This window comes from Sciurus carolinensis, chromosome 2 (genome assembly GCF_902686445.1).
Source record: "Sciurus carolinensis chromosome 2, mSciCar1.2, whole genome shotgun sequence".
Taxonomy (NCBI): domain Eukaryota; kingdom Metazoa; phylum Chordata; class Mammalia; order Rodentia; family Sciuridae; genus Sciurus; species Sciurus carolinensis.
In genome coordinates, this window is record NC_062214.1 from 155967985 (window position 1) to 155988148 (window position 20164).

General features: G+C 43.8%; 1 protein-coding gene across 1 annotated transcript in view; it reads left to right on the forward strand.

Annotated features, from left to right (window-relative positions):
* Nucleotides 1-20164, forward strand: part of Ktn1 (kinectin 1) — a 168620-nt gene that overhangs the window by 115943 nt on the left and 32513 nt on the right. Inside the window, 2 exon segments of the mRNA XM_047539394.1 lie at nt 8275-8434; nt 8726-8816. Of these exon segments, the coding sequence (XP_047395350.1) occupies nt 8275-8434; nt 8726-8816 (251 nt within the window).

The following is a 20164-nucleotide window of genomic DNA, read 5'->3' on the forward strand; positions in this document are numbered from 1 at the left end:
AACAAAACAAAACAAAACCTAAACCTCTAAAACCAAATACCATTAATTTTGTTTAAACCACTCTAATGATTTGCGGCCCAAATCAGTCCTGATACACTACACCAGGAAGACTCTAGAAATCATTCCTTTGAGTTTCCAACTCTCGTGAAGCACAGTTTTCCAGTCCATTGTCATCAAGTGTTTCTTGCTATTGGCTTGCTTGTCTGACTTTCCCAATTCTGCAAGCTCCTTGGGATCAAGGATCATTTTATCCAATTGGGTGACCATGAAATCTACTACCATGCCTGGCACATAATAGTAGCTTAGTGATATTCTGTTAAATAAACGAGTGGTTGAATGTGGGTGGGTGGAGGATGCTGAGGAGGAGCATTAGTGGCAGTGAGACCAGTGAAGAGGTGATAGCAAATGAGAATCTAGGCAAGAGGCAGTGAGAGCCTGTTCCACAGCAGGACCAGTGGACAGATTCAGAAGGGATAGGACCTGGTAAGGGGTAGGTCACAGGATGAAGGTGGAGAAGGACTCAAGGCTGGCTGGCAGATCCTTAATGCATGGTAGGCTTTGGCATCCACTAGCTGTGGTCTGGGGCAAGTTTTCGAACATGTCAGTGGCCCAGTCCCTTATGTGAAAAGAAGGAATGGCACTAATATGCACTTCAGAGTCTTCTTGTGGGAAGTAAATGACTTAGTACGTGAAAATCGATCATGGTAGTGCCTGGCACATAGTAGATGTTCAATATATGTTCTCAGTTCTCACAGTCACAATCAACACTGGGGCAGGAGAGTAGGCATGGGAGCAGGCTGTTGAGAGAGGAGGGGAGATGAGCAGAAGAGCCCAGGAGGAAGGAGGCAGCAGAGTTCGATTGCCAGGAGAGGGAATTCAGGATGCTCAGCACCTCCTTCCATCCCTGGAAAGAAAGATTTCATTTAAAGTGGGACTGAAGGTCATTTAATGAGCTCAAGAGAAAATGGGGATTAGAGGCAGCCTGCTTTTATTCAAAACTGGTGTCAACTAGTTATACTACTTTGATTATTGTTTTAAACATGTCCCAGGGGGTTTGGGGTTTGAAAAGAAGTTAGGATGTTCACTTTTAATGTGAAGAATTGTAAGCCATTCTGGGGCACAGAAGGCATCTCAGGAGGTTTCTACCTAACAGATTTCTGCAACAATTAATGAAACCTAACAGCAAGAATAGTGTAAGAGGCACATTGGAGGGTCATCAGCCTGCAGGTGGTGGAGGATCGGCCTGACTAGCAGGTGAAACGGGGAGCAGAGACCCTCTCACACGGCTGCAAGCAGGGTCCTTGCACAAGTTTACACAGGGACAATGGTGAACACTCCCCTTTACTGGGGGAGGGTCAAGTGTTTTGCACATGTAACTTTCATTCCCCCAAATTTCTCTGCAAGAAGGAGATATTCTTATGCTCACTTTAAGGATGAGCAAACTGAGGATTGGTGAAGTTAAGGAACATTTTCACCCACCAGGAGGAGGTAGAACCAGGATTCCCACTGGGTCTGGCTATTTCCAGAATTGGCCATTTCCTTCTCACCATGTTACAGACCATGACACTGCTGCCCTGGATGTTTCATTTGGGGAGAGTCTGGGTTTGCATTATGAGAGGTGTTTTTCAGCTCACACTCAGTCTGAGCGCTTACTTATTACCAGGAAGGGCAGAGTACCAGCCCTTCATCTTGCCTGTCACAGCTGAAGATGGAGGAGCCAGGAGGACACAGCTACAGCTCAGGGGGCAAACTTCACACGGCATGTGATGGCTAATTTTATGTCAACTTAACTGGGCCATGGGGTGCCCAGATATTTGGGGTGCTCAAACATTATACTAGATGTTTCTGTGTGGGTGTTTCAGGATGAGATTAACATTTAAACTGAAAGACTGAGTAAAGCAGATTGTCCTTCCTAATGTGGTGGGCCCCATCCAATCAGTTGAAGGCCCCAAAGAACAAAAAGGCTATTCTCCTGAGCAAGAAGGAATTCCTTCTGCTTGGCTGCTTTCAAACAGGGACACGGACTTTTTTCTGCCTTAAGATTTGAGAGGAAACATGGATTCTTCCTCAATCTCTAGCTTGCAGATTCATCCTGCAGACCTTGGGGTTGTTAGCCTCCTTAATCACATAAGCCAATTCCTTATATATAAATATACGTACACACATGCACCTGAGCCTATTGGCTCTACTTCTCTGGGGATCCCTGATAAATCCGCTGTAGTGCCCTCTGCATCCATGCCAGCAAGGATTGGTAAAGGGCTTTCTCCTTCAAAATGCAATGGATGGAGATATATTTACAGTAATCTGTGGGCTTGGAGCAGATATTAGTTATTCCTTGCATTTATGGACTGTGATTCAAGGAAAGGGACCAGTCAAAGTAGCCAGGCTTCCATGTGCAGTGCAATTGACACTCTCTTGCCCTGAAAATGGCACTCACACCAGACCTCCATCCCAGCCCCTGTGAAGGCTCCATTGATCACACTAGTGTTTGTACCAGGCTGGATGCTCTACCCTCCCCCGCACAGGGGTGGAGAGGGGAAGGGGAGAGTATGTGTTGTACAGAACAGAATTGGCACGAGATGCAAAACCAAAGCAAAGGAGGACCTTAAAGTTGTTCTTAATTCCTAGCAAGGAGAGTTTGGAAATGACCAACTGAGTCTACCCCACCTAGATTATTTATCTTTTGTTGTATGTAATTATGATGGTTGGTATTAATAATAAAGGTAAACCTTAATTGAATGATTGCTATGTTCTAGCTGCTGGGCTGAGTACCTGAAGTATGTCAGCTCATTTAATCTTCACACTAGATGAAGTTGCTTCTCTTGTAATCCCATTCTACAAATGAAAAAACTGAGGTTCAGAGAGATTCACTGACTTGCCCACGGTCTGCAGCTACAGAGTGGTCCAAGCAAGGTTTTATGGTGACACTAGAGCCTATGCTTTCCAGGGGGGATGTGGCCATTCTCATCTGGTTCTTTAGGCTGGCTTCATAAAGTTAAATAGACTCTTCAGATTCCTTAAAGGGGTGGCCTGCAACTGACAATTATAGTTAAGATTTGGGTGTCTGGGCTGCCTGATCAGGTGCATGGCTTGCTTATTAAATGCTGCCTTAGCCAAGCTCGTCTCCTGACTGGGTGTGCCATCTTCTTAGAGGACAGTTCCCACTGACAGTAACATTTGCTGCCACTCAGGATATCAGCGCTGTAACCAGACCTCCTCTGAGTGTCCATGCTTTGATTCCAAATCCTCGTTCTGCCCTTCAAACTGTGTGTCAATGGCAAAGTGTCCCAGCCTTTGCATCTGTCTCGTGGAGATTCTAGCACTTTCTCATAGTCACTGTGAGGAATGAAGGAGGTGCTCAGTGAGTGTTCATACCCCGAGAAAGCACTGTCGCCTCTCAGGCCTGCACAGAACCCTGCAGTTAACTGAAAAGACATTTGTTGAGTGCCAATGTGATGCTAACCAAGGCGCAGCAGGCCTGGGGTTCCCGAGTCTCCCCAGCTCCTGGGTGGGATCTGCACAGTAAGTCATTGGCTTGTTCTTGTTCTGTCCATCCATGGTGTGGACTTGTAGGGAGGGCTGGAAGCTCTGAAGGAACTGAGAGCTGGATGGATTCTGCTGCTTTCCTGTTAGGCATTGGCAAGTTATCTAACCTCACTGTAGAGACACATCTAACAGTCTTGTTGGGCGGCTGGTGTCTCATATCGCAGAACATGAATTTTGGAAAGGACTTTCCTAGTGAGCAATAAAAAGAATTCTAGTCTTCTGCATCTCTGGGGGGGGACAAGGGTGAGTTTTCTTCAGCACTGGGAAGGAGGCATGTGGATAAAAAAGTTTCTGGGCTTCCTAATTATCTTTTCTACTTTCTCCCTTGTTTATTATCTCAGAAGACTCCAGAGGGACATGGCAGACTCTTGACTCCTCCAGGAAGCAGAGACAGGCCAGCACCTGTTCTGAGGGCTGGCTGGGCGACTCCTGGTTATGTCAAAGGTGTTTGCTCAAGAACAAGCTGTTTGCTCTTCACCCTGACATCTGCTCAGTCCAGGTGCTTGAGCTATTTTTGATAGCTGACTTCAGGAATTACTTCCCACCATCCCCAAGCAGATCTCATAAGCCTATAATTGCTCTGAACCTTGGTGTGTGTGTGTGTGTGTGTGTGTGTGTGTGTGTGTGCGCGCGCGCGCACACCTGTATGCTTCATAAGTCAGGTGCTGCAAAAGCTTGCTTGGTGATAATAAGCCTGATTCGAAGTCTTAAAGCACTCCCTGCCTGGTTGTCTGCCCTTTCTTAAGTTTACCACTCTTCTTTAACCACCAGGGGATAAAGTGTTTGAGGAAGTCAATTGCTCTGAGCAAAGCCTTGTCTGAACGTGCCCTTCTGGTTGTTCTTGGCTTTCTAGGTTACCCCGGGTGACAGGCAGACTCTTACAAGATCTGAAGAAGCATCAGGAAAGGGCGACCTGTGGTTTTGTTCTTCCTGTAATGCCAAAGCTCTTCTCCTTTTGAAATGAACTGTAAGAAAGGTCAGAAGCCAGACCAAGAAGAGAAAAATAACTAGAAAATAAGGAAAACTGAACAAGAGAACGAAGACTTAAGTAGTTATAGCAACACATCTTTTTTTTTTTTTTTTTTTTTTTTCAGTTGGATACAAGAAAGAATTGCCAACCCGCAGGATAAGAAACCAAAAATGGGACTGAATTCTAAGGAAGTGAAAGATGACATTCAGGGTAGCAGCAGCAGCGACAACCACACAATGTCTTAGAAGGTCTGACCTCGCAGCAGCCACCAGGCTCCAGCCAGTGATAAATACTTGCTTGTTATTACATCCCTATGATATAAGCAGCCTCGATCCTATTTTACCTGCTGGAAATGGAGGCTCAGAGTTTAAGCGGCAGACCAGAAATCCCAAAAGGTGCACTGCGACACCAGGCTTCGAGTGCAGGTTGATTCCGGAACTCTGCGTTATTCTCTTTCTCCTGTCATGATTAAAAGGCTCTGGAGCAATGTCAGAATGACATGATTTGGGGGGTAGAACATATCCGCTCATTTTCCAGAGTTGTCCATATACATGGGGTTTCCTGCATGGAAGTGCTGCGCTGCCGGGGACGGTACAAATCTAAGCCGCGTGGGGCTGCTCACCATCCTCTTCCTCCTAATCAAGTCACTAGATTTTTCCAGCTGGGGCCGATGGATCGTTGGGGTATCTCACACATCCAATCACTAGGGGGAGGCAGTGGACAATGCATGCAAGCAAACTTGGTCTTGGGAGGAAAGAATATTTTTCTTTTAAATCATGCAAAGAGATTTAAGAGAGATAAGCAAAGGTTTGTGCTGGGGACTTGCCACCATGGCTATCAGGGCTTCTGAACAGAGGGTAAGGCCCCACAAATGAGCCCACAAGTGGACTTTCCCCCTCGACCTTGCCTTCTAGCCCTGTGTGGCTCTATCTGCAGTCATTTCTGGTTTTGCTGAGATGCAGTTTCCCCTTCATTCTCTCCTTCCCATTTCCTGGGTCATCGGAGCCAGCCCTAGTAAGGGATTTCCCACACCCACTATCCCATGAGTGCACCTGCCCCGGGCACCTTTACCTCCCTTCCTCAATCCAGGGGTCTCTCGAGGAGACCTGCTTGTCTATTGTGTTTGCAGACCATTCTGAGGCTATTTCTAAGTCTTTTTTATCCCCACTTTTGAGGAAAAAGATTTGTTCTCTTTGCATTCTTCTAAAATTCCGCATCTACCTTTCTCTTCTGCCAGGTAGAAAGAATGCAGACCAGGAGTTCCCGCCTGGTGAATATCAACCAGTTAGTGGCCACTTGACCTCAAGATCCTACAGAACCCTCTGAACCTTTGTTTGAAGACCAATAAAAACCACCATGTTTACCTCCCAGGTAAAGATTCTGGCTGGTCTTCCTGCTGCAGCCACATAGTCCATTTCTCCCCCACTTCAAGCATTCCTGGAGTTAGTCCCAAGGCTGTAATGTCACCAGCCCTCTTTGTGCTGTCTGCTCTTTCCCACCAGGTGCAAGGGATACTCCAACTGAAGGGGATTCTTCTGTGGCTTCCCTGGGAACCAAAGCTACATGGGCTCTGCCTTAGTCTGTTAGAGCTGCCTTAACAAAGTGCCGTAGAGTGGGCGGCTTTCAAACAATCCGAAACTTATTTCTAGTATTTCTGGATGCCAGAAGTCCAAGCCAGGGTGCCAGCATGGTCAGGTTGGGGTGAGGGTCAACCTGGGCTACAGGTGGCCCACTGTTTGTATCCATGACTATGGATATCTCAGCTCACTTCTCTACGTGGTGGAAGAGTGAGAGAGTTCTTTGGGTCCCTTTTATAAGAACACTAATCTCATTCAAGAGGGCTCAACTCTCATGACCGAATGACTGTCTCAAACCCACACTTCCTACCACATCACACGGGGGTTTTAATCTTAACACATGAATTTTGGGGAACACAGATATTGTGTCTATAACAGGCTCCATTGCATGGTAGAGTGACTCTCTTTGCCTTTGTGTTCCCCCTGGTAAGAGTTGCCCAGTTTTGCTTGAGCCTTTGTGAGCTGTAGGACTCACCTTCCTCTCCATTGCCTCCCTCACCTTCAGAGCTGACTGAAGGTGATTCACACCACATGGTGGCTCAAACACTTTCATCTTGAGAACCTCTGCTCTGCTTTACCAACCAAGGACCAAACAGCTGTGCTTGATTCCTTCTGCCTTAGGTTGAATCCTATGGTCCTTTAGCCCTCTGAAAATGGACTGTTTGCAGGCATATCTAAATATTTTTAAGGCCTTTAGAGGCCACATAGTGGGTTCTTCCCAGGACATACCCCAGGCATGTAGACCACCGTCAGCCCTGTCCCATGGTTCCTGAACATATCTGAGTCCCAGTGGTGGACAATTCAACCAAAGACAGTATGATCCTTAATTGGGTGGTAAATATTGGGGAAAAGTCTTAGGACAGTTGAGGAAATTGTGGACTATAATAGTAGTACATCAATGTTAAAAACCATAACTTAGTTAATAAGCAAAAAATTAAAATAAAAAAATACTATTCATTTTTTATGTCACAGTAAAACAACGTCTGTGTTGCTCTAAAAGTCTCCATGTCTTATGGTGTGGTAAATATTCCTGCGATCCTTACTCCTTGTCTGATGTTCTCTCAATTTTATTTCCTTGACTTCTCTGTTAAAGGGAACTCAGAAAGAAATGAAGAAAAATTGTCAAGAAATGGCAGTTGGAAGGCACCATAGTGTTTCCCTTCGGGACAATTGTGGGGGACCCCCAGTCCTCGATGGCAGGAGCCATTTCTGTTTTAACTGGCAGGAGCCTGTATGGCACGGGTTTGGGTTAAGTCATTCTTATTTCCTTTGGGTTCTGAAAATCTGCTTATTTGAAAAGCATGGAATTTCCTTTCTTTGCTCGTTCAACCTTTATGCCCAGAGTAGAAGCCTGGGTCCAGGGGGCTCCATAGATGGGTCATGAGGACCGTGTTGAGCCCTAGGCTGCACTACAGGCAGAGAAGCCTGCGGTCCTTTGCCAAGAGGAGGAAAGCTGTTGCTAACCTTAAATTATTCTGTGCATTCAAGTCCCAACAGTAATAGACCTGAAGGAGTTTAAAGTCGATTTCATAAATAACAGAATTGGAAAGAATTAATCATTATGCAAGAACTTTTTTTTTTTTCCCTGCCAAATACAAACCTTTCCTTGGCTTTAGAGTGGTTTCTTTGGTTTTGGTTTTGAGTTAGGAGGGGAGATAAATTGAATCGGATGTCAGGAGTATTTCAGAGAAAGGGTCGCACTGTAAGAGCCAAGTCCCAGGTTTGGGAGGATGTTGACAGCACCCCCAGGAAAGTCTGGGTGACCCCTGAGCACAGGGACCTGGGCTTGCCTGCCTGTGGTATAGTTCAAAGACACCATGGCTTCTTAGAGCTCTGCACAGGCAGCCTGGCCAAGACATGAAGTCACAGCTGACAGTGGGACAGGCAGAGGGCTCTGGGGCAGCCTTGTGGAGCCCTTGCATCTCTCGGCACGAAGGTCTCTGCACCCCATGGAGGGGTAGGGTGAGGCTGAGGGAGGCTGGCAGTCGGGGTGGGCAAGACAAGTGTGCATGGACTTTTATTTAAATTTCACATGATTAATTCCCTAGCAGTGGCAGAATGGGGCCTCAGATTCATCTATGTGGCATTAAAGTTACACATTGACAGGCTGTTCCTGAAAGTCAAATGGGTGTAGCTGGGTCCTGAACAAATGAGTGGGCAATGTTCTGGTGTTACCCACAGCAGACAGTACCTGGCTACGCTGGGATTGCTCTGGTTTACATGATGTCCCAGGACACTGGTCTCTGTGAGACCCGTTCTCCTGGTCCACCTGGAATTCCAGACACAGACAAGGAGGGTTTTAGGGTGGCTCGTGGTGGTTCCTCCTGCCCTTTCCGCATCGGTCTGCACCTGGTAGCCTGAGCTGCAAGATGATGGTGAGACCCTGGGGTCACAGGGACCTAAGAATGCCCACAGGGAAAGCCATCCACGATTCCTAAGAAGCAGGAGGCGCTCTTCCCCCCCAGATGTCAGCAGCACCTGCTGCACATTTTCTTTCAGCCTCACAAAGCCTGCATAGCTTTCCTGGTCAGCAGGGAGGAGGCGCCACAGTGAGCTTGGAGCATCCGAGGTAAGAGGCATTGGCCGCAGCTGCAAGCCCTGCTCCCCTGCACTTTGCACTATTTCTTTACAGCACAAAAGTCTGTGCTGGAAGGCTCCCAGCTTGGAAAAGTCACCAGCCTGAGCTGTGGGGGCCCTTTGGTAGTTGTAAAGAAATCACACAGGTGAGTGTGACCTTTGAAGACACAAGGAGTCACCTGGGAGTCTGTAGCTTTAGGAGTCTTAGGAAGACGGTAATTCAGTCTGTATCCTGTGGCTTTGAGTTTTAAAGCTCAAATAATAATCTATCCATTATCTGAAAGACTGTGTTCCAGGAAACAGAATGCACCATTTGGGGGAGGAGCAGGGGTAGGGAGGGTGCTCCTGTATTTCCAGAAGTGTTGTCTCAATGGCTTGGGGGTGGCAAGGATGGGGAACTGGCTTTTGGGGGTTTCAGTGCTTTATTTTTAGAGACTCTTACTCCCTCTCCTCCTCAGCACTCTGCTGCCTTCAGTGTGTGCCTCACGCGGTGACAGCTGGGTCCTGCCTGGCTGCCCTCCTCTTTTAAAGGAGAGGGCAGCCTTCTCCGTCACACAAAAGGAAGGGTCAAGCTCCTACCCCAGAGGGTGTTGGCTGTGGGGTGCAGGCCAGCAGCCAGCTCATCTGGAAAAATGGGAATGGACATGGGGCTGGTGGAAAGCCTGAGGGGAAATGGGGTAAAAAGTTCAGCTTATTATAAAGGACATACACACGACAATGCAAATATAACAGAGCAGGAAGTCAGGACAAATAAAACAGTATGTGGGTATGAGAAGGGCGAGTGCAGTTGAAATTCACCTCCCAAATTTGGGGCAGTTAGAACAAAAAAAAATCATCATAATAATGGTCAAAGTTATTTCTATTTGTTAATAATAAAAGCTAATTTCTCATGTCTTGTAGGTACAAGGCACTGTCTGGGCCCTTGACAGGGATGGTCTTATTTCATCCTCACAAGAACTCTGTGAGGAAGTACTGACTTACACCCATTTTACATACAAGAGGACAGAGAGATTCAGGGTCAAGTGGGGACCTGGTTACAACCACTGACTTCACAGCCCCAAACTTTAAACCCTCAACCCAGTGCTGTACTGCCTCAATATAGGGAGAAGTGAATGCATAGCTCATTTTGGCTTCAGCATCAAGTCAAAATCTAGACAGGAGTCCCCCAGTGGAGAAGCAAATCAACCCTGATTCTATTCAGTCAATAGGATACCTGTACATGGAGAGGGGAAAGCTTGTCTCAGGGAGCAGGTGTCACTCAGCATTAGGAATCTCTATTCCAGCAGGTTACTTAGAAAGGCAGAGGGGCAGGGAGCACTTGCTACCCAATCTTCGGATTTTGCCAATCCCAGTGATGGGTTCAGAATTAGTTACGTTGAAAACTAGGTGCAAGGGGGAAATGGTTTCCTTTAACCAGGTACCATGTCATTTTATCTGACACATTCTCTTGGCCTCTCCTGCTTCCAAGACTCAGACTTACTCCATTGCAATTACTGCAGTGATGTGTGATTCTGGCAAGGCTATGATATGGGGCTAGTGCCCAGTCTCTGTCTCCTCCCAGGACTTCTGGGCATGAATGAGCATCAGGCTACAGGGTGTGAGAATCTGGCTTCCCCATGGGAAATCAGCCATTTGATGCAACTCAGAAATTGGTCAGTGAGACTCAGGATGGGTAGATAAATCCTCTTCTCCATTCTTTGATGGACAGTCTGGTAGTACACTGTTTTCCTTTATATGGAAGGAGGTGACCTAGGTCACCTGCCTAGGGGTGACCTGTGTGGCTAAGTAGGTACATTTGTTGAGAAATAGCTGCATCTCATTGAAACTTGTTGGGAAGCAGCAGACAGCACTATAAGGCATCAAACTGCAATTACTCCCTATCCTTCCCTGGGTTTCTTTCCTTTTTCCTTCCTTTTAGTGCCCCGGCATTGTATTTCCTAAAGCATTAGCCCTTAGTCCTTGCTTTAGGATATGTTTTCAAGGAATCCAGACTGGGAGTCATTGAACATAGGCCTTAGAACTGAAAATGAAGTTTCTTCTGAATTTTTCCTCTAGGTTACTGTCCTATATCATTCAGTTTAAAGGTAAGATTTCTTTGTCCATGGACCATACTGTTCAAGAAGACAGCCCAGTGACTCTAATGTAAAAGGTGTATGCTCTGCTCATGGGGCCTGCTTACCAGTATCTCCATGACAAGTTTGATTGGACTGGGGAATCCAGAACCAGAAGACCATGCATGACTTTGGTTACCATCTATCTTTCCTTTGCTACTTACCCAATCCTGCCTTGATGGCCCCATCTTTTCTCTTTTGTCTGTGTACTAGTAGGCCTGCCCTTAGCCTTCACATATTATTGTACTGAGATGGTCCAAATTCCTCTGGCTGAGCCTTATATCTCTATTTCCTAATAAGCTAAATGGTGACTCAGGCCCCCAGGATTGCAAATCTCTGTTGTGAATTGGTGGTATTAGAAAGTTATGGCCATAACTTTCCATTCTAATCACTCTGAATGAGTTCCCTTGCTCTGATGTGGCTGCCAAATTCCTGTGGGACTTTTCACAGATGAATTCCAGACAGCTGAACATCTTGTCAACAAACAGAGAAATAAGATCTGGAACCCCACCAGATTAAGAAAATGGTAAGATAATGCCCCTCTTTAACTAGTCACTTGGTCATTGGTTGATTCCCAGTTATAGAAAAATCTCACTGTGAAAAGCCATGGGGTCACTAGAGGCATATGTTTCAGATCCCTTTCCATTGGCTCAGATACAACAATGACATAACCTAAGAGTTCATGAGCTCATGAATCTCTAAAAACTCAATATAAATCTTTAGGGTTTAAAAAAAAAAATGTCCCTGAGTTCTTCTGTGGCTACCACAGTGAGAATACCAGAGCCAAATCATCCCATAGCAATGTGCTGAACCTCCCTTCTGAGCATAACCATGAGGAGTTGCCTTAGAATATCAGTATGAAAGAACTGGTTCTATCTGGGGAGAAGAAAGACTAGTCCATGGCTTCAGAGTCAATTAGACTGGGTCGCATTGATGGAAAGATGGAAAAAACATCTTTGAGGGTCAGAACAAGCAACTATCAGTACAGAATCCACCTTAATGTCTTTAGGTACACACCTTTGAGGCAGAGAAGTACACTGAGGCACAATGTCCTCTTTAGCTGACACTGGAGCTTCTGCTGGAGCCACCGCTCAGGAGAAAAGACACTTAAACTGATCCTCCCTGGGGGGTCTTCAAAGAAGACCCATTTTAGCATACGGTGTCTTGGGGTTATAGCCTCAGAACAATGGTCACCATGCCCACTCTGAAACGAGTTCATCAATATATTCAGTATAGGAGCTCATCAGTATATTCATCAGAATAGCAGGAGTGTTGAAAGGCAGCCATCTTGGTAGACGGAAGGTAGGGGGATGTCCAGGATGCCCAAAGTAGAAGTATTAGTTTCCGCATGGAAGGGTTCTGCTCTGACTCAGGAGCCAGAAGCGGGTGCAGAGTTGTGAGAACCCATTTTCTAAACCTTGTCTCTCTCCATCCCCTGTCAACTCCACCTCCCATTACCTTCCCTGACTGATGTCACTACTTATTCTTGTCTGGTTTCTAGGAGAGAGGATAGATTTGGGGACCTCATGAACAAAAGGATCCCAACCCAGGGTTTTCTAGAATCAACAGGATCACTTTAGAGTCTAGATCCTTTTGGGAAAAGTTTTCGACTTTTCCACCATGGATACCAATTTCTTGCTTCATGAATGAACCTCAGAAAAGCACAGGTCCATTTTCTTTTAGATGGGTAAGGGCTGTGTTGTTGCAGGGACAACCAGAACAAAAACAGATTGATGCATCTGAAGTCAAAGGTTTTTTGCTAAAGGGTTCTTTTGGGATTACAGGCTTATAAACAGAGATGTGTTCTCAGTGTTCTCTTGGTCATATATTTGGTGCCAGAGTGTCTGCTATTTCGTCAGGAGCTGCATACAAGATTGACTCCAGACTACTCAGGCTGGGCTCTAGTTTCTGTCCCTTGGTATACTCAGTAGGACTGTGAGTCAATAGGTTATATTTCCACAGACGTTGTGAATGCGGACATTGCCTTGACTCAGCTTCAGTCTCCCAAACTTTCAGTCTGCGTGAACCTTTTAGTAGCTGGGCTAGATTTTTATTATAGAGAAGGCTGGGTAGATTCCCGTAAAGCATGGTAATAAGACAGCATTTCCATGGTGTGGTATTTCTGAAGTTTTTCTTACTTATTTTGTTGTTTCTGGCTGTTTTGTTTTGTTTTGGGTGGATTACTTGTGTATGGACCTTCTCAAGCTGTTGAGGCACCAAAGATTGCTGGAGTGCTTAGGGGTAACTAATATTCAGTGTCACGAAAGGAAAATACCTTACTCTGGAAGGGCATTTCCAAGACACACTAAATATAAATTTTATTTTTCTAATAATCTGGGTACCTCCTAGAACAGTGGTTGTCTCCTAAAGTGAAAAACCATAGCCTTATTGTATTTAAGTGATAGAGCAGAAGTCCTAGTTGTAGAGGTGGGATAGACACTCTACCCTTTTTTATTTCCTCCTTTCCCTTGGGGTCCACAACTTCCTTCATGACCTCTGACATTCTTCAGAAAGGTGGAAACTACTATGCTAGCTGGAAATGTGGTAGTTATTGTCCAGATCATGATACTGTTAAGACTACAAATATGTCACTATTTTGATGAAAATATGTCTGGGTATCAGAGGTACAGGTGCTATAGCCTCTATTCAAAGCCTTTGATGGTCAGTGTTAGTTCCTCCCTGGAGGGAAGTAACAACTCACTCCACTATAATTGTCATAATATGCATGGTGGTGATCTAGAACTCTGTGACCAAGCTCAGAAAAATACAAGTGTGAGGAAAACTTTGGCAGAGCTATAAGTGTGCTCAGAGCTTCATCAGAAGAGGTTCTTCCATCACTTCTGAATCAAGGCTCCTTGACAGTCAAAAAGCCAAAGGGCTTCCCTTTTGGTTACCTTGATCCTTTGTTGGTCTATTCCAGTTGACTATGAAGGTCATTGATAGCAAATTGATAACTTTGTTGACTATCACATAATTGTTTTAGAGCATATGAGTTTGGATTAACTTCCACCTCCTCCATGAATTCTCTGTGCCCATATGTTTCTGATCTCCATTGCTAATGAATCCCCTGGACAATTCTCCAGCACTGCTGGGTCTGTGTCTTTCTCTACAAGCACTACTAAGGAGGTGTGGACAGCAAGTGGAATGTATGTATGATCTGAAGGTTGTTGACTGACAAAGTCCAATATGAGATACTAGCTATAGTTTGAATGTGGTTTGAGATTATCCCCCAACGGTTAATGTACTGGCAACTTAGACCCTAATGTGGCAATGTGAAAAGCATTTAAGTGAGGCTTGGTAGAAGATGATCTGGTTAGTATGGGAGCTGTCTTCAGAAGGGATTAGTAATGGTTCCATGGAATGCACTAGTTTTAGTGAGGGTAGACCCACCCAGGTATTCTGGTTTCCTGTCTCAACATGTGATCACTTCCTTTTGCACATGCTGCCACCATGATTCCATCTGCCATGATATGACGTAGTCAAGAGAGCCTTCACAAGGGGCCAAACAGAGACAGATGCCTAATTTTGGATTTTCATTCTCCAAAACTGAGCTAAATAAATTTATTTTCTTTATAAAGTATACAGTTTCAGGTATTTTGTTATAGCAACAGGAAATGCATGATACACTAACCTACCCTGGTCAACTGCTGTTTCCTGTACAGCTTCTGTTCAGCAGTAGTGATCATTCTTTGTGATCACAGAAATTGATAGTTGCGACCTACTCTGTCATGTGAAAGACAAAAGAGCAAGGTCTTGGAAATGGCTTATGGGTTTAGTATCATAAATCACATCCCATAAATTCCAAATATTTCTGAGAACTCAGGAAGGGGAATCCAGTAAGTTCTATTAATTTATGGCTGAGCGATTGCTAATTGGTTGTGCATTTAGAACACACAGTATTACATGAAATGCTGTTTTCATCTGGAGAGAAATTCGTTTTGTCTGACAGAGTTTTAGCCATGATATCTTGGGGTTAATATAAGCCACTTGACCCTACCTGAAAGTTCATATGGAATTTTAAAATTTCCTTTAAGTATGTATTAGAATAATAAATACTAAGTCCTCTCTCTAATTATTGTTCCCATAACATTTGGAGTACCTGTCAGGCCAAAGGGAGTCCATTACTCTATCTGTGAGGTATCCTTCCATACAACTCTATTCCAAACCGTCTTCCCTGGTGTATAATAAGGCAGTGGTGCAGTGAAGTTCAATATGCAGAATCTGAACATCTTGTGTTAAGGGTCAACAAAGTTGAAATAATGAATTTCACTTATAAAGGGAGTGTCATTGACTACCATTTTCAATTAGTGATAGTGAATTTGTCAGTCACTCATTCAGTAAATATCAAACCAAATTCTTAATGTTAGAATCTGCCCCATTCTTCTGATCTTTCCTTACATGCTGAAGGACTTAATTATTTGGTGCTAGGGAGATGCTGAGTGTAACCAAGAACAAAAATAAAAGAGTCTGCACTCTTCTTCTGCTGTTAAGACATGGCATACAAACTCTTACTTCCTAGTTCATATAATCTCTTGGGTTCTCTATATACAAATATATACACACAAAAATATACCTGATGGCAGATTTTTCATAAATATTCCATCTATTATAAATATTGGTTCCTCAGAGTTGCTTTAGAAAATTAGTGCCAAGTATTAAAATCAAGTGTTAGGAAATTTCATGGTTTCACCTAAGATAGCTTTTATTTTGGAAATGAACTGTTATTAAATTGTATCTAAACCTGGATTACAGTTTAATTATATTCAGTGCTTCTTAAGGCTTCATAAAGTAATTTTTCCAACCTTTTTTTTTTTTTTTTTAAATAAAAGAGTATGTTTGAATGAGCCTACACTGTTTAGCACAGTCCTTTAAACCATGGAGAAATTGTGTCAGCCCCCATCCTTTTTTTCTGGTAAGTAGGATTTCAAAACAATGACTATAAGTCAGATCCATAATGCTAAGAGCATGGAACCCCAAATAAAATAGCCTGTGTCAAGTCTTGAGTCTGCCACTCACTGAATAGACCTTGGCAAGATTCCGCACCTCATGGAGCCTCTGTTCTCTCACCTGAAAATGAAATCATAATGTTACCTACTTTCAGGGTTAGTGTGAGGTTTAATGAGACAATCCTTGGGAAGTATATGCAGCCTCCTCCATATGTGGTACAAGGTAGGTTCTCAGTAAATGTTGGCCATTGTGATGGTTATCATAATTGGAAACATTACCTGATCTTTTAGATTTTCCTTAGCTAACACAGAGAATGTAGAGAAACGTTGCATAGAGAAATCACGGCATATGGAAGATGGCAAAACCCTCTTAGATTGCCTGATTCTTGTCTGAAAGCTTGCTGCCCAAGATGCTGTCCTGGGATGTCATATGTTGTCCTTTCTTCTCCTTGACATGTGTGAAAAGAAGGGCATAGCAGTGACGTGGAGCATTGTCAAAGGTGTTGTGGGACACCAAGTTGGGTCTGTTCCACCTTCTTGACCATGGAACAATTTCAAGTTAATTCTTTAATCACTTTCAGATGGCATTCCCCATACGCAAAACTGAACAGTTAGAAACCACAGTATGTGGCACCAAGAACCTTGAGGCACAGATGCACTGTGTTTGAATACACATTTTCAAGAATTTTTGTGTATGATGAGGTGCCATGAGCAAAAGTGTATGTCCTCTCGAGCCCACTGGGCTACATGGAAGTCTTGTCTTTTAACTTGGCAAGAAGTCAAAATCCTATCACTTATAGTATGTATTAAGGGCTTTATATTTATCAACCTATTTATTCTTCAGAGCAACTTGATGAGTAATGGTATTGTTCCCATTTTATAAGTAAGAGTCTGAGCTTCAGGAGTTTTAGTGAGCACTTCAAGTTCACATGGTTGGTGAAAGTCAGAGAAGACATTGAAAGAAAGACCTGTGGTCCACAGAAGCTGTGTGTCAGTTCCTGGTGCTATTTCCAGGCCAGAACATGTCATTGCTGATACAATTCTTCAGAGCACTCTTTGCCCTTCTGAGGTGGCGACTAGCTTCTACATCAGCCTTCATCCTTGACTGGTAATGATGAGTGGGATGCCCAGCCAGCCGGAGGTGGATCTGTGGAGCAGTACATGAAAGAAACCTTTGTGGTTTTCAGTTATTAGGACTTTGGAGTCTTTGTTATTGTGTCCTAACCTGGAAGATCTTGAACCTCAAATCTTAATGCTTGTTAGACAGATTAAATGCCTGGTACACAGTAGTACTCAAATATTTTTTGAAATAGGAAGAAAATCCAAAATCCAGGAAAGTGAAGTGTTGGATTCTAAATTCTGTTCTCTTTGTTACCAATTTGGTAAAACACACACACGAACCTCAGAAATGATGTTTAAGGAGGAGTTGTCCTTTAACCAAATAAATTGTATGAAACTCAATTTGTTAGTTTTAGCATCTCTTTAAAGGGCTTTTCTCTCCAGTTTCTTTTGGTTCTGTATCTCTGTGGCTGAGGATGAATCTTGGCTAGGATGTGGTTTGGGCCTGAGCAAGCAGATTGAATTTATTTCTGGTGGAGCCCATTCCTATCTGTCACCCAATTATCATCAATAAATATTTAAATATGAGCCAGCAGCCCCAGAATGGAGCCCTGGGTATTAGGCCTTTGCAAGTCCCAGCTGATCGTTATTAATTCAATGAATGAAGTTGTAAATTGGCTAAGCACGCACAGTGGAAGTGATTACGAGTGCTCTTGTCAGCGTGGGCTCACTCCATTGAAAGATGTTTTAGATTTGCTTTTGCCTCATTCCAAGAAAGTATGAGAGGCAATTTGCTTTAAACTAAATACTCCTTGCGTTTTTGGCCCAAATATTAGACGAGAATAAGACAGGTTGGAAGAGTATCTCTGGAATGCTTTGTTCTGAATGACTTGGAGGTTTGTAGGGTCACTCTTTGAGCTAATGTGAATTGGCAGGCAAAATGCTTTCCACTGAGATGAATTATGTGCTCAGGGCTACCTGGTTTTTTATCTGAGTTAGAGAAGTCGGAGTAGATAAAAATGAAATGACCCATTATCAAATAATCAATGAAAAAGCTACACTTCTGCAATGTTTCTGGATCAATATACAAGTTACTTTTGAGGTAGATGAATTATTCTTGTGTAGTTCTGAGCAGAACAAAGCCAGAATCCTCAAATGCACTGTGTGCAAAAGCAGAGAAAGAGGTCATTAACCCATCTTGGACAAAAGAAGAGGGGTAATTTGCATAGCAGCCTTGCCAAAACAGTGCCCAATGGGACTGGTTTGGTAAACACTGATCAAAGGCACAAGCCACTGAAGGTTATGGGGCTAGTATAGATGAAATTCTGGGGAAAGGGATGTTCGCACCCCAAGGTTAGGAGCATGAATTGGCAAAGACTTTTTGAAAGGCAAATTTCAGAGTACCCATCAGAATTTAAATTGCTGTGCTCTTTGACCTAGCAATCCAATTCTAAGAATTTATCCTACGTATGTAGTTATACTTTGAAATATATAAAGATATTTGTATAAGGGTGTTTCCTGTTTGTAATGGTAAAGCCATAAATGCAACTTGAAAATGTCCATCAAAAAGGGAATGGTTCAGAAAAGTATATCAAAATACTGTTGAATATTATCAACCACCAAAATGGAGGAGGTAGGCCTATGTGTTAAAATTTGACCTTGGGAGAGTCTAGGAAGATGGTGGAATAGAGGAGGTCATGTTCCTGGTTGCTCCATGACTTGAAACCAAGAAAGCAGACAGGCAGCTTCTCCGCAAGGTAGGTGAACAACAACAACAACAAAAAACAAAAACAAAAACAAAAAACAAACCCAAACAAACAACAAATAAACAAACAAAAAACAGTGGGAGGACTTTACTGCTTTACTGGAATCTAGAACTGTACATTCAAAGTAGACCAGGGACACAGGAAGTTGGATATAATAAAATAAGAAAAAAATCCTCAGCTGCACAACCGCTGCCATAGCCAGGCCAGAAGCTCCAGGCAGAGAGGTCCCTCTGTGAGCAGTAGCGGGATGAGGGAATTAAAAGAAGCCACATTTTTCAGAGGCTAGAGGTGTGTCTGGGTACAGAGGGTTTAGAAACCAAGGACATTGCCCAACAAACCTGAAGGATGTGCTGCACAATATTCATGTGTGGGGAAAGAAGTCGCCATCTCTCCAGGTGGCACGTGAAGGACAAAGGAAGGAACCATTTTGCAGCTATGGTGTAGGGGCTGGCAGCTGAGGAAGTTGATTCCTGGCAAACCCAAGTTTGGCCAGAAATACAGACCCAGTAAACACATGCTGCATGACACAGACTGTACTTAAGTGACCAGGAGAAAAATCAAATGTGGAGAGAGGTTTACACAGGGGACAACTGGTTGCAGAAACCCACCTGGTTCTACCTCTCCCCCTCCAATCTGACTGCTTCCAGGACCCGCTGGGATGGATGCATCCGACTGGGAACTCGGGAGGGTGGGTGTGGGAGAAATTGGAGACTGAACCCAAGACCAGGAAATGTGGGGTCTAAAAGTGACATCAGGGACTAAGAATAGGCTCTCCCACCATATGAATGGAACCCAGGGGAGATCTTGGGGGTAACATTTTCCAGTGTGGACCCGCAAATACTGGGCAATGGAGGGGCACTGATTTAAAATCTCCAGAACAATTAGCATTTAGCAAAGAGCCTAAAGCCCACCTAAGCCTAAACCCTGCCTCCAGGAACTCCACCTAGGGGATGACCTCTCTCACTCCAGCCACCCAGAGGGTGGAGCACCACGGTCCAGATGACCCCACCTAAAGCTGCTGAGAAGAGAAGCTGAGAATACTTTGAATTCTAATAGAAAGAATTATTTTAACTTTTCATCAAGATTTTTTTTCTTTTCTTTTAAAATTCCTTTTCACTGGTTAATTGTGACCTTAAAGGTACATGGACATTTATACAGTCCTCTATTTTTTTCTTTTCATATCTAGCATTTTTGAAGCCAGTTATTTTACATGTGAACTGGGATGTTTGATTAGCATATTTTAGTTTTGCTTTATATTCTTTTATTTTTATTTTTTATTTTTTTGCATTGCTGGGGATTGAACCCAGGGCCTTGTACTTGCCAGGCAAGCACTCTACCAACTGAGCTACATCCCCAGCCCTTATTTTTAATTTTTAAAAGCCTTTTTGCAAACTTGCTGTTTTTATTATAGGCAATAACTGATCATATCATTTCTGTTTATTGTGATAATTAACATTGTAGACATCATAGTAGGAACTGTTTGGTTTAATGCTGCATATTGTTTGCATTGGTTGTTGTTAATATTTGTCTCTCCTTAAACAGTGAGGTACTGGAAACCTTCAGGGACACTATAAGTCCACAGGGTAGAAACTCTACTGCCTCAGATCCATAC